This window comes from Rhinopithecus bieti, unplaced genomic scaffold (genome assembly GCF_001698545.2).
Source record: "Rhinopithecus bieti isolate Rb0 unplaced genomic scaffold, ASM169854v2 scaffold_17939, whole genome shotgun sequence".
In the NCBI taxonomy this organism is placed as follows: Eukaryota; Metazoa; Chordata; class Mammalia; order Primates; family Cercopithecidae; genus Rhinopithecus; species Rhinopithecus bieti.
In genome coordinates, this window is record NW_016809446.1 from 246721 (window position 1) to 261102 (window position 14382).

General features: G+C 44.0%; 1 protein-coding gene across 2 annotated transcripts in view; it reads left to right on the forward strand.

Moving 5' to 3' along the window:
• The first annotated feature begins 724 nt into the window (after positions 1 to 724).
• CCNYL1 (cyclin Y like 1) overlaps positions 725 to 14382 on the forward strand; it is a 45374-nt gene continuing 31716 nt past the window's right edge. The window contains exon 1 of one of the 2 annotated variants that reach the window (XM_017889415.1): positions 725 to 1309. In XM_017889415.1, the coding sequence (XP_017744904.1) occupies positions 1090 to 1309 (220 nt within the window). In that variant the 5' untranslated portion in view covers positions 725 to 1089. The remainder of the gene's footprint in view (positions 1310 to 14382) is intronic. The other variant, XM_017889414.1, reaches the window with a different exon arrangement.

Here is a 14382-nt window from a genome sequence, read left to right on the forward strand (position 1 = left end):
GGTTCTCAGTTTTGCGTGAGAAAATCGTGCTTTATGTGCTGTTTTTAGTACAAGAAGGGAAATCTGGAAGTCCCTGCCTAGAGGGGAGAAACAGGCAAGAAAAGGCAGCTGGTGAGTCCCAGCATTTCAGAGTTGGCAGGGACGTCTATTTTATGGACGAGGAAGTGGAAGGGTGACGTGTCCTCGAGTCTCATTCAAGACCCACAGCCACAACTCTTTATGGAGAGTGGGACCAGGGCTCCAGGGTTGCTATGATCACGTTGCAGGTGAAAAGTAACGCTCATTGGAAGACAGGAGCGGAGCATTTAGTTACAAGAACAGTTAATAATTTGGGTGTAACCAAGTTCAGTGAGCAAACGAAAGTTGTCAGACTCGGAAAAACAGAGTTGCTAATGGAACGCACTCTTTACTAATAACGGCTTTGTACAGAGATCATTGACTCAGCTTCCAGTTACAAATGCCCGTGCGCTTCCAGTAGGACCGGAAAGCTCCCAGCAGCCAGCGATGAATGAAAATCGGAGTCCGGGCTGGCGGCGTGAGGGGCGGGGCAGCTGACAGGAGGGGGCGGGGCAGTGGGTCACGTGCCTGGCTTCGAGGCGGGCGCCGGAGGGGGAGCTCTGAGCATGATTGGTTCCTCTTAACCAGGTGACCGCAGGTCGCGTTCCGGTTGGCAGGCAGCGGCCAGGGCCAGCGGCCCTCAGTCGGTAGGCGGTGGCGGAAGGAGGAGGAGCTCCAGCCGCGCTCTCTCTGGGCAGTGGCTGCGCCTCACAGCGCACCAAGCCCCTTGTGTGTCCCCCACCCACTTTAAATAAGCCGGTGCTGGTCCCACCGCCCTCGCCAGACGAGTCCAGCTCTGGGGAGCGCGCAGCGCGGGCGTCTGGGGTGCTGGCCGAGCCCGAAGGGCCTGCCCGGGGGCGGGCGGGCGAACCGCGGACGAGGCGGCGCTAGCTTGCGCGGTGCAGCCCCGGCGTAGCCCGGGGCTGCCGGTGCCGGCCGCGCCATTGTTGGGGGAGGGGGTGGCTGCTGAGGGCGGCGGAGTAGGGGGCGAGCGAAGGCGCCGGTGGCGGCGGAGAGGAGCGGAGGCGCCCCATGGGGAACACGCTGACTTGTTGCGTGTCCCCCAATGCCAGCCCCAAGCTGGGCCGGCGCGCGGGGTCGACGGAGCTGTACTGCGCGTCCGACATCTACGAGGCGGCGTCCGGGGACGCGGTGGCGGTAGCGCCCGCTGCTGTGGAGCCTGCCGAGTTGGATTTCGGAGAGGGCGAGGGCCACCACCTGCAGCACATCAGCGACCGCGAGATGCCCGAAGGTAAGGAGGCGGCGGATGCCATCCGCCCTCGGGCTCACCTCTGCCCGCCGCTTCCCCCAGAGTCCCCCGGGAGGCATCTGCCGCCTCGGGCTCCTTCCTGCCGGTAGCGGGTTTTCCCGGGGCTGGGCTCTGGGACGAAGGCTGTCTCTGCCTCGCGTCCCCACCCTTTATTCTTTCCCTGCTGCGTCTGGCCAGTTTCTTTCCCTCCTCCTTACCCTAACGCCCAGTTATTGCTCCCTCTTTCCATTCTCTCAAGCCGGCTTGGGACCCTCTAGTCCGCCGCCCTTCTTGTTTGTAGCTCTGTTCATTGTCTGGTGGGACTTTGCTAAGACTTTTGGGGCATATTGTTTTCCTTTTCTCAATGGAAACTCAAATACCTCAACTTGGGAGTACTCATCCCATTCCCTCAACCCATCCAGATGGTACCTAAGTGAAGGAACCAGGTAAGGGTCTGATTGTTCCTTCCTCCCATCCGTGAAGGTAGCTGATGCCCGCGACAGTTTAGACCCAGATGTTTGGGAATTTCTTATTTAGACTCAAAATAGAGGTTGCCATAGGAGACACTATATTGTATTCCTAATAGGTTAAGTCGGCTTGAAAGAAGCTGCTTTATTCCTTCCAACTATAATTTGAACACAGAAAGAAAGAAATTGGGGGGGAGAGTAAAATGACTGTGAAGGGTGTGAGAGGTTATTACCAGTGGTGCAGAAAAGTTGCTTTTTTGAGACGGAATCTCGCTCTGTCCCCCGCCCAGGCTGGAGTGCAATGGCGCTATCTCGGCTCACTGCAACCTCCGCCTCTCGGTTTCAAGCGGTTCTTCTGCCTCTGCCTCCTGAGTAACTTGAGATTACAGGCGTGCGCCACCACGCCCAGCTAATTTTTGAATTTTTAGTAGAGAGGGGGGTTTCACCATCTTGGTCAGCCTGGTCTCGAACTCCAGACCTCGTGATCAGTCCACCTCGGCCTCCCAGAGTGTTGGGGTTACATGCGTGAGCCACCGCGCCTAGTGGTTGTTTTTAACTCAGAGTTTAGCCACCAAGTTCTGATTGCTTTAAAATTCCCACGGTGACAAATACATCTCCAGCCATTCTCCGGTGACTTAACAGACTTCATTACCTCCTTGTTCTAAAAGAGAGGTGGGGTAGTTCATGGTTAGAAGTTTCAAAAGAGACAAAATATAAATTTAGACTTTAATTTATAATGTAATGGTTTGGAAGTTAAAATGCTAGACGCTGCCTGCTCAGAAGTGTTTGTTTCCGTGGCTCCCCTTCCTTCCTCCCAGTCCTGCCAGTAGAATCCTGGTCAAAGATGAGAATGTTGGAGTGCGTCAGAGTCTAAACCGTTGGGGTAGGGGTAAGGAGAGAGGAACGTTTAGTTTTTTGCCTCTAGAATTTTGGAAAGAGATTCGGTAAAAATAATTCCGGACAACGGCGTGGTTCTTGAATAAAAACTAATTCCTTTGAAGTAGAAAAACATTGTATCATAAAGATGTTTAAATCCAGTGGGCTCATTTGTTTCGTTTAAATGCCAGAGATTTCATTACTATAGAGGAAATGTTAGAACTCTTTTATTTAAACTTTGCTTGGGCTCTTAATTTCTTTAAAATAATAATTAAGCTTCATAATGGACATGCCTTCGTAACTGGGAACTACTGTACTCACCTTGCGGAATATTCAGACATTGTGAAAGAATGAACAAATGTATTATGTGAGTTAATTGATTGTACCTTTATACACAAAGCATGTAAGTACTTGTGAAAACTTAATGCTCTCTTAGAGAGGTGCCAGGTAAGCCTCTGAGTGATTTTACACACCAGTTAGTAGATGGATGGGTGGTGCTGGGTGAGAGCCACAAATAAGGCTCTCACCCAGTGTACTTGAAAATACATATTTTCATGTACATTTAATTTAGCCCTTCCAAAATAAGGCCTGTGTATATTCCCTGTGTTGCTAATGAAGAAATGAAGAGTTAGATATCTGAAATGACTATGTAAGACGGCCACTGAACAGAACTGAGGTTCTCAGTTCTCAGACTGACATGGAGATGAGATATGCCAAGTTCAGTTCTTTAAAAACTTTTAAAAATCCAGAATTCATCATGTATTTTACCCACGAAGTAGTCCTGTATTTGAGAACTTACTTCGGTCTTGATTAGTTCCTTTCAAAGTTTGTTTTACACAATTCAAAGGCAACATTTGCATCTCTTTTTTTTTTTTTTTTTTTTTTTTTTAAGAGAAAGAGTCTCACTGTGTTGACCAGGCTGGCCTCGAACTCCTGGCCTGGGCTCAAGCAGTCCTCCCACCTCAGCCTCCTGAATAGCTGGGACCACGGGTGTGTGCCATCTTGTCTGGCTCCGTTTTATGTCTATACATTCATTTCTGTGGATAAGAATAAAAGTAGAGGTAACAAAATGGCCTAAATATACCCATCAAATAAACAGGTTGATAAATTTGAAGAGTTTGTTCTGGTAACTGTGAATTGAAGCTCAGAATGCCCTGGACAGAGGGATGTTAGGGGAAGCTGGCAAGAAGGAAGGTAAAGTGCCAGTCATTAAGCATTAAGGATGATGATAAGGAGGCCGGGCGCGGTGGCTCAAGCCTGTAATCCCAGCACTTTGGGAGGCCGAGACGGGCGGATCACAAGGTCAGGAGATCGAGACCATCCTGGCCAACACGGTGAAACCCCGTCTCTACTAAAATACAAAACTTAGCCAGGTGTGGTGGCAGGCGCCTGTAGTCCCAGCTACTTGGGAGGCTGAGGCAGGAGAATGGCGTGAACCTGGGAGGCGGAGCTTGCAGTGACCTGAGATCCGGCCACTGCACTCCAGCCTGGGCGACAGAGCCAGACTCCATCTGAAAAAAAAAAAAAAAGGATGATGGTAAGGAGTGCTAAATCAGAAAAGTTGAAAAAAGAGAATTTGTAACCACAGAATTTACCGTTGTATATTAGTATGACAGTTACATTTTTATTTCAATTTGTCTCAATTTATTTTTGTGGCATTCAATAAAGTGATAATAGAAATCTCAATTTCGGCATTTGCCTATTATTCATAAGTTTCCATAGAAACATGGCCAGAACACCAAATATAAAGTATAGACACATTGAAAGTTTGCTTTTAGTGTCTTTATTTCAGATAATTTTATATCAGTCTCCCTGGAAACAGAAATTCTTACTTAGATGTAAAACATTTGGCTGGGCGTGGTGGCTCACGCCTGTAATCCCAGCACTTTGGGAGGCTGAGGTGGGCAGATCACGAGGTCAGGAGTTCGAGACCAGCCTGGCCAACATGGTAAAACCCCGTCTCTACTAAAATACAAAATTAGTTGGGCGTGGTGGCAGGCTCCTGTAATCCTAGCTACTCAGCAGGCTAAGGCAGGAGAATCGCTTGAACCTGGGAAGCAGAGGTTGCAGTGAGCTGAGATCGTGCCACTGCGCTCCAGCCTGTGCAATGGAGCAAGACTCTGTCTCAAAAAAAACAAAAAATAATTTTAGCTTTTCTACAATGAAGAATTATTTTGTTACTTAGACAAAATCATACATAAATTTTGCTCGGCTTTGTTCTTCAAGCTGTTTCTTTTTTTTTTTTTTTTTTTTTTGGAAAGGGTTTCCCTTTTCCCTGGGCTAAAATGCAGGGGCCCAAACCAGGTTCGGGACAAAATTCTTTTCCCGGGTTCAAGTGATTCTCCTGCCTCAGCCTCCCGAGTAGCTGGGATTACAGGCGTGTGTCACCATGCCCAGCTAATTTTTGTATTTTTAGTAGAGATGGGGTTTTGGTATGTTGGCCAGGCTGGTCTTGAACTCCTGACCTCAAGCGATCCAGCCGCCTTGGCCTCCCAAAGTGCTGGGATCATAGGCGTGAGCCACTGCGCCCAGCCTTTTTTTTTTTTTTTTTTTTGAGAAGGAGTTTTGCTCTTGTTGCTCAAGCTGGAGAGGAATGGCGTGATCTTGGCTCACCATTGTAGCCTCTGCCCCCTGGGTTCAAGTGATTCTCTACTTCAGCCTCCTAAGTAGCTGGGATTACAGGTGTGTGCTACCATGCCCGGCTAATTTTTTGTGTTTTTAGTAGAGATGGTTTCACCATGTTGGCCAGGCTGGTCCGGAACTCCTGATCTCAGGTGATCCACCTGTCTCGACCTCCCAAAGTGCTGGGATTACAGGCGTGAGCCACCACGCCTGGTCTGGTCAAGCTGTTTCAAAGAGATGCTCCCAAGAAATTACTAAACATTTCAGGTAGACTCAAAAGTATTTTCTACTACCATGCCTTTATTTAATGTATGTCTAACATAACTGACGGTAGTATCAGTAGCACAAGATAGTAAGATCTTATTGTCCAATTTTATTAATACTCTCGACTTTTCATAGAGCCTTTTATGTTCTGACATTAGGAGCTTTGCTAATTTGCTGACTAAAGGTGCTCTCTGAAGTGACCCTTTCTATTCCCTTCCCTTGATGGGTGAAGGTAGGGAAAGAATTGGCAATGTGATGTGGAAAAACCTCTGAGCAACAGATCTTTCCTCTTTCCAGTAGCTATTTTAAGTCCCCCCCTTTTTTTTGCTTTTTTGAATAATGATATGTTTGATGTAAAAGACTCAGAGAATACAGAAAAGTCATTGATTATACTCAGAATACTGAGTTAACTTTGATTAATATTTTGGTATTGACTTTTTGATTTTTTTGTATGCATATGAATATAACATTTTATTTTAGAAAAATGAGATCATTCTGTATGAGCTGCTTCATAACTTATAGCAGTGAAATAATGTCATAAATTCCTGAACCACTGCTTGCCATCCAGAGAGTGCTCCAGTATATCTTTCCATGCCAGGGCACCCTGCTCTATTGCATGCCTTTTTATAACTGCTTAGTGTACCATCAGATGGTTGGAGTATCATTTATTTACCTGTCCTTTATGAATGGGCATCTTTTATAGTAACATACACAGACTCATTACATTTGATTTCAAGGGTACCAAAACATTTTGATGACTGATGCCTTGTACCTCCCTATAGAATTAAGTTAAATCTATGGGTTGAGTCATTTTTGTAGTTAAGATATTTTAGTATTAAATGTTCTTATGCCAAATTGGAGTTAGCGTTGACTTTTTCCTGGACATTTGAATTCATCATTTAATATTTTTTGTTTCTTGGTAGCCTATCTTGCATCTTTAATTCTGAATAGCTACCACTTTAAAAGATGTGATGCTGAGAGAGTGTTAGAAGAAGTCTTAAAAGATGTGGGAAAACTGGGAGAAACTTGACTAGTTTTGGGGGTGCTGAAACATGTTTATTGAGTACCTTTAGGTGGCCAGGCTGTGTTCCAGATTCAGGGCAAACAGTGGTATACAAGACAGAGCCTCATTCTAACTCTGATCCTTACGTTCTAGAGGGAGCTAGGGATAGATAATATATGAATAATCAAGAATGTTAGATGGTGAGGTGCTGGGGAGAAAAGTAAAATAGGGTCATGGATTGGGGAGGAGGACAGTTACATGGGGGTTGTGGGGATGAAAGATGGCTGTTCTCCTTAAGTGACCTGTGAGCAGTCCTAAAAGTGAGAAGGGAGCCTTGTGAGGATGGTTGGCGAGAGCCAGGGGTCCACGCAGATGGATAGTTACTTTGGAGTTCCTTGAATGGGAGCAAACTTGTTTTTGGCAAAGGACAGAAAGACATAGGGTGGCTGCAGAAGAGTGAAAAGGATGCCAGGACTATGGTGGGTTAAGTCCATGTATGTATAGTGGGCCTTGGCAAAGAATATATACTCTAGTTGTGATAGGAAACCATTGGAGGATTATAGCCTGGGAAATATTTCTAATTCTTTCTTTTTTTTGAGATGGAGTCTCACTCTGTCGCCCAGGCTGGCTCAATCTCGGCTCGCTGCAACCTCTGCCTCCTGGGTTCAGGCGATTCTCCTGCCTCAGCCTCCCTAGTAGCTGGCACTACAAGCACGTGCCACCACACCTGGCTAATTTTTTGTATTTTTTAATAGAGACAGGTTTTCACCATGTTAGTGAGGATGGTCTCACTCTCCTGACCTCGTGATCCACCTACCTTGGCCTCCCAAAGTGCTGGGATTACAGGTGTGAGCCACCGAACCCAGCCAGTATTTTCAGTTGTTTAAGAAAAAGACCAGACAGTGACTCATGCCTATAATCCCAGCAGTTTGGGAAACCGAGGCAAGAGGATTGCTTGAGCCCTGGAGGGGGCTGGGGCTAGCCTGAACAACATACTGAGACCCTGCCTCTACAAAAAGTAAATTAGCCAGGTGTGGTGGCACACACCCATAGTCCCAGCTACTCAAGAGGCTGAGGCAGGAGAATCTCCTGACTCCAGGAAGTTCAAGGCTGCAGTGAGCTGTGATTGCGCCACTGCCCTCCAGCCTGGGTGACAGTGAGACTGTCTCAAAACAAACAAACAAACAAACAAACAAAACAGACTAGCTGCAAAAGTAGGTAACAAAGTGGTGAATAGACAAGTCACAGAAAAATAAATGCAGATGATCCGTAAACACAGCTTCACACTTAAGAGAAATACAAATGAAAACTATGCTGTGACTTCTCTGCTGTTGGGAGAAGATCCAAAAACTTGACAATACATTCTTTGGTGTGGCTGCAAAGAGAGTTGCATTCGTATATTGCTAGTGAAAATGCAAAGTGGTTTGAGTCTGTGAAGGGGAATTTGGCATAATCACAAACATTGCAAATGCATTTAATCCAGAAATTCTACTTCAAGGAATTTATCCTGAAGGCATACCCCATAAATATGAAATAACATGTGCATAAGGCTCTGTTGCATTATTTTCAGTAGCGAAATATTGGAAATAATATATCTAGTTAGAAACTGGTAAAATAAACTGTTATATCCACACAGAGGAGAACTATAGAGCTGCTAAAAAAAAAAAAAACAACAACAAATCTCTCTTTATTGCTATGGCTATGGCGTGATGACCAGATATCCAGGATATGTTACATGAAAAAAACAAGGAGGAGAACGTACAGTAATCTTATTTCTTACATTACTGTAATGAATAATATGTATTTGCTTATTTAAAAAACCACACTGAAAGGAATTCTTGGTGGTGGTGTGAGACTGTTTTTCCCTTAATTTCAGGGGTAGCCAAAGTGCATATTTCCTCAAGATGTTATTTTGGTATGGGCTTTCCAATAAATGCTGACTGTTCACTTTTGCTTTTAATTTGTGAAAACTTTGTTTTGTAATTTATTGTGCATTATGTGGTATATAGCAATTGCCTTTTCTTTTTTATTTTTTTTTTGAGATGAAGTCTAGTTCTGTCGCCCAGGCTGGAGTACAGTGGCACGATCTCGGCTCACTGCAACCTCCACCTCCTGGGTTCCAGAAATTCTCCTGCCTCAGCCTCCTGAGTAGCTGGGACTGCAGGCATGTGGCACCATGACCAGCTGATTTTTATATTTTTAGTAGAGATGAGGTTTCGCCATCTTGGCCAGGCTGGTCTTGATTTCCTGACCTCAGGTGATCTGCCCACCTCAGCCTCCCAAAATGCTGGGATTACAGATGTGAGCCACTGCACTTGGCCTATCGCAATTGCTCTTGCATTTCATTTTATTCTCACTATATTTTGAGTTAGGTAGTATAGGAATTATACTTGTTTTACATATGAGAAGACAGGCTTTGAGAGGTGTAAATCAAGTTTTCCAAAGTTTTTTAGTTTGTTTTTGTTTTTGAGATGGTCTTTATCTGTTGCTGAGGCTGGAGTGCAGTGGTGTGATCATGGTTCACTGCAGCCTCCACTTCTTGGTCTCAAGTGATCCTCCTGCCTCAGCCTCCCAAGTAGCTGGGACTACGTTTTCCAAGGTTTAAAAAGATAAGACTTGGTATGGTCGTGTGGTGGGTCACGCCTGTAATCCCAGCACTTTGGGAGGCTGAAGCAGGAGGATCACGAGATCAGGAGACGGAGACCATCCTGGTCAATGTGGTGAAACCCCGTCTCTACTAAAAATACAAAAATTAGCTGGGTGTGGTGGCACATGTGTGTAGTCTTAGCTACTTGGGAGGCTGAGGCAGGAGAATCGCTTGAACCCCGGAGGCAGAGGTTGCAGTGAGCTGAGACAGCACCACTGCACTCCAGCCTGGGGGACGGTAGAGTGAGACTCCGTCTCAAAAAAATAAATAAATAAAAAATAAAAGGCTAGGTAGATCAAGAATGTAAATTTCAGATATTTGGCGTATAGGATTAGAATTTATAGAATGACTCATGGGCTTCTTTGGATACTGCCATTTTTCCACCTTGTTTTCAGTTAATAAAGCTTTAGAGTTAAAATGGTAATATTGGATAATGAAAAATGGAGGTACTTATAACCCAGAGTTTTATTTTTTTTTTCTCTGGAGGAGACAGGGTCTCAACTCTGTCTGTTGCCCAGGCTGGAGCACAGTACTGCCCTTAGAGCTCACTGTAACCTCAAATCCCTGGGCTCAAGATATCTTGCCACTGCAACCTCCCAAATAGCTGGGACTACAGGCACGTGCCTCCCCACCCAGCTGATCTTTTAAAAAAATTTTTGTAGAGATGGGGGTCTCACTGTGTTGCCCAGGCTGGTCTTGAACTGTCCTCAGGTGATCCTTCTGCCTCAGCCTCCCAGAGTGCTGGGATTACAGGTGTGAGCCACTGCACTCCACCCAGAAATATGATTAAAAGTCTAAAAAAGGAGTTAAGTGCTATTAAGAAATACACCTGTAATCCCAGAAATACATAAAGGGAGAAAGATATACTATAGCATATGAAGTGTCACAGCTCAGTCACAGTCACTAAAACATAGATTGAGGAGTAAAAGTCAGTTAAAGCAAGAGTGAATGCTGGCATAGAAGGAGGTGGAGAAGTGGTTTGGAAACCAGATTTGGGATTGTCAGAAGCTGGGAAAGCCGAAACAAGGCATGAGTGAGCATGAGATTGGAGCTTGGCTGTGTACTGTGTGACCTCAGATGAGGCAGGGCAGCTCAAGACCCATCAGGTAAGAGTTACCTGATGGGTGGAACGTGTGACTTAGATAAAATCTCAGACTTTACATCATAATAGAGAGGTTTGAAATGTTTGTGTTTTGGACCTAAGACTAATACATTGAGCATTATGATAGAGCAGGTCAGTAAATGCAGTAAGCCTTTAAATAAACAGATGCCCAGCAGTTGGCCCAGAAACTGCTGATATCTCCTGTTTAATTGGGATATATTGAAATCAGTATGTTGAAATCAGTCTCTTTCTCTGAAATATGCTACTTCTGTCAGTTACTTTCTTGGTTGCTGCCCTCTCCCTTTAATATATTGACAAGAAAAATCATTTCTTTACAGTTTACAATTGCATAATTTTAACACTTTTGGCCTTTAATAATGCATTTCATTTATTCTAAGTTCCATATTTTTACATTTTTAATTAACATCTGTGAAATTGAGATGGCTGATAGATTCAAGGAAAAGCAGTGTTCAATGTCAGTGGATCTTACAGATTTCTTCTCCTGAGGGGTGTTTATATTAAGACCTGAGTTTAATTTTTTTTGTCTTACTTGCCCCCATCATACTATCATGCTTTCAAATTAAGTTGCAATTTAAATTGATAATACAAAAATGGTGGGTCTTAAAATACAATTTTAGACATAATCCCTAACCATGATATCAAAAACCATTTCTTCTAGTTTCAAACATTCTTAGGAGTGTTTTGTTTTGTTTTGAGACAGAGTCTTGCTCTGTCGCCAGGCTGGAGTGTAGTGGCACCATCTCGGCTCACTGCAGCCTCCGCCTCCCGAGTTCAAGCAATTCTCCTGCCTCAGCCTAATGGCTTAAATGTCCATTCTGTAAAATAGCAATGTGTGGTATTTGTTAGTGCAAGTTATATAGGAAATTGTATCAAATAAATAAATGCCAGTTACAGCCATAGTGATGTTCCTCATTCACATCAATAGGAATTTTTTTTAAGCATCCAAAGCTAAAACTGATATAATTGGTGGCATTATATCCTAATACACCCTTAACTCCTTTAGAAAGCAACTGAGCACTATATACTGAGTGATGAAAACAATCTGACCTTTTGGTCTGATTATCCCACTTTTGTGAAAAATCTTTCCTAAGGAGATTTTAAAAATAATTTTAAAATACCATAAAATTGAAGGTTTTCCTCCTAAGAGCAGAGCTTTGTAAGTACCTAAGTCCGCAACAATATGGGATTGGCTGAGTAGAGTATAGGAATAACACTTGATGGACCATCATTTATCCATTGCACAGTAAATATTCTCCATTGGAGTGGAGATCATTTGTAAAATAAGACGTAAGTTGTATATGGATTAGAGCTATTTTTTTAACATGCATAAGAAAAGCAACTTAAGGCTGGGCACAGTGGTCACGCCTGCAATCCTGGCACTTTGGGAGGCTGAGGCAGGCAGATCATGAGGTCAGGAGTTCAAGACCAGCCTGGTCAACATAGTGAAACCCCGTCTCTACTAAAAATACAAAACGTAGCCGGGCATGTTGGCATGCACCTGGAGTCCCAGCTACTTGGGAGGCTGAGGCAGGAGAATTGAACCTGGGAGGCGGAGGTTGCAGTGAGCCGAGATCAGGCCACTACACTCCAGCCTGAGTGATAGAGTGAGACTTTGTCTCAAAAAAAAAAAAAGGAAAGCAACTTAAAGTAATGGTTGTGAGTTTATAATTTGTAATTTGTTTGTTTGTAATTTGCAAATGAAGCATTATTTTGACTCTTGCAAATTTCTGTTCATAAGATATTAAAGGAATGAGTTAGAGGCTTTTATCTATCCCCATCTTTAGTGTGATCACATCAGTATTGTTGATAAACCAAGCCTCTTACTTGCAAGTTCAAAAAATCTATCTCAAAATAGTTAAAAATTAAAAAAAAAAAAATGTATAACCAGGGATTCACATAGTCAATTAGGGACTACTTGACCCAGGAATTAAGTGATCTCAGAACTTGTCTCAGTTCTGCTCTTCTGTTGATCTCTCCTGAAAAGACACCCTTCATGATGGCAGAGGGAACCACGGGTGGCAGCTCCTGGCTGTCTCACAGTGCTAGAGTATAGCCCTGCCTTTATCCTCTGGTTCCTAGGAAGTCCCAAGAGAAATGTAACTGATTGGCCAGCTGTAAGTCACATGTCCACCCTAAAACCCCTGAGTTGAGGGAGTGCCAGCTTGTTACTTGGACTAATTTGGCTTTTTTCTCTGTATCTTATCATTTCTTTTATACTAGCTGCCTTGGATTTTTTTTTTTTTTTTTTTTTTTTTAAGATGTAGTGTCACTCTGTTGCCCAGGCTGGAGGGCAGTGGCATGATCTTGGCTCACTGCAACCTCCGCCTCCTGGGTTCAAGCGATTCTTCTGCTTCAGCCTCCTGAGTAGCTGGGACTAGAGGCACACGCCATCACGCCTGGCTAATTGTTTTGTATTTTTAGTAGAGATGGGGTTTCACTGGATTGATCAGGCTGGTCTTGAACTCCTGACCTCATGATCCGCCAGCCTTGGCCTCTCAAAGTGCTGGGATTACAGGCATGAGCCACCATGCCCAGCCGCCTTGGATGTTTCTTATATTTACACAGTAGCACATCTTGGTTTTCTTATATTTAAGAAATTTATATTACATAGTAGCACATCTTGGTTTGGTGGGGGTGGGGTTGGGTAGAGTGGTATGTGTGTGAAGCCTACTCCTCTTTGATTTTGGTACTTAATTTTCCTGGAGTTCCATTGAAAATTCCTGTTTAAATTTATCATGACGTGGGTACTGATTCGTAATATGGCTTCTTCTGTAAACATTAAGTTATTTTTTAGATTCAAATGGTGGTAGTATATTTGCTTTCTTTTCGAAAGGAAGTAGTCAGGAATCCTTTTAGAAGCTTTAGATAGAGGCTGGGTGTGGTGGCTCACGCCTGTAATCCCAGCACTTTGGGAGGCCAAGGGGGGCAGATCACAAGGTCAGGAGTTTGAGACCAGCCTGGCCAGCATGGTGATACCCAGTCCCTACTAAAAATACAAAAATTAGCCGGGCATGGTGATGCATGCCTGTAGTCCCAGCTAGTTGGGAGACTGAGGCAGGAGAATCGCTTGAACCTGGGAGGTGGAGGTTGCAGTGAGCCAAGATTGTACCACTGCACTCCATCCTGGGCAACAGAGTGAGACTCTGTCAAAAAAAAAAAAGAAGAAGAAGAAGCTTTAGGTAGAGGCAGCTGTGAAAGTCTCTGCCTGTCAGTTTGTGCACAAATGATTTTATTTTTCCAAGTAGCTTAACATTGTCACATCATCTTTTCAAGATGTGGAAAAACTTTAAACATAATTTTTGTGTGGGTCTTTTACATAAGAATAGTTTTCTCCAAAAGCATTTTAATAAAGTTCAGTCAAGGAATTTCCATGGAGAATAAAGCAATTGGTTTAGGTATGTAAGTTTTTAGTGATCTGGCAGTACTATTAAAATGGATGATTCATAATTCTTTTTAACCAGGAAGTCCCAAAATTATGTTCATGTAAGATTCTAACCAAATTACTTGGAAGAGAGAAAAGGATTCTAGGTAGATAAATTTGTGAAATGCTGAGTTTGACAGTAATCACTACTAGACTGATTAGTTTTTAATATATCAATGTGCATTTTGATTTTGTAAGAGCCAGGGATAGAGTATATTGTCATTTGACCACTAAATCGCTTTTTAAAAAATAGAGCAATTACATTAATATGTAGTTTTGGGAAATACCACTTTAACTGTTACTCTGGATCTTGGCCCAGTTTCTTACAAGATTGGTTAAGATAAGTGGCTTGAAATGGACCTTGCTGGGCCGGGCACGGTGGCTCACCCCTGTAATCCCAGCATTTGGGAGGCTGAGGTGGGTGGATCACCTGAGGTCAGGAGTTTGAGACCAGCCTGGCCAACATGGTAAAATCTCATCTCTACTAAAAATACAAAAATTAGCTGGCCTGGTGGGAGGCATCTGTAATCCCAGCTATTTGGGAGACTGAAGCAGGAGAATTGCTTGAACCCGGGAGGCGGAGGTTGCAGTGAGCCGAGACCGTGCCACTGCACTCCAGCCTGGGTGACAGAGTAAGACTCCATCTCAAAAAA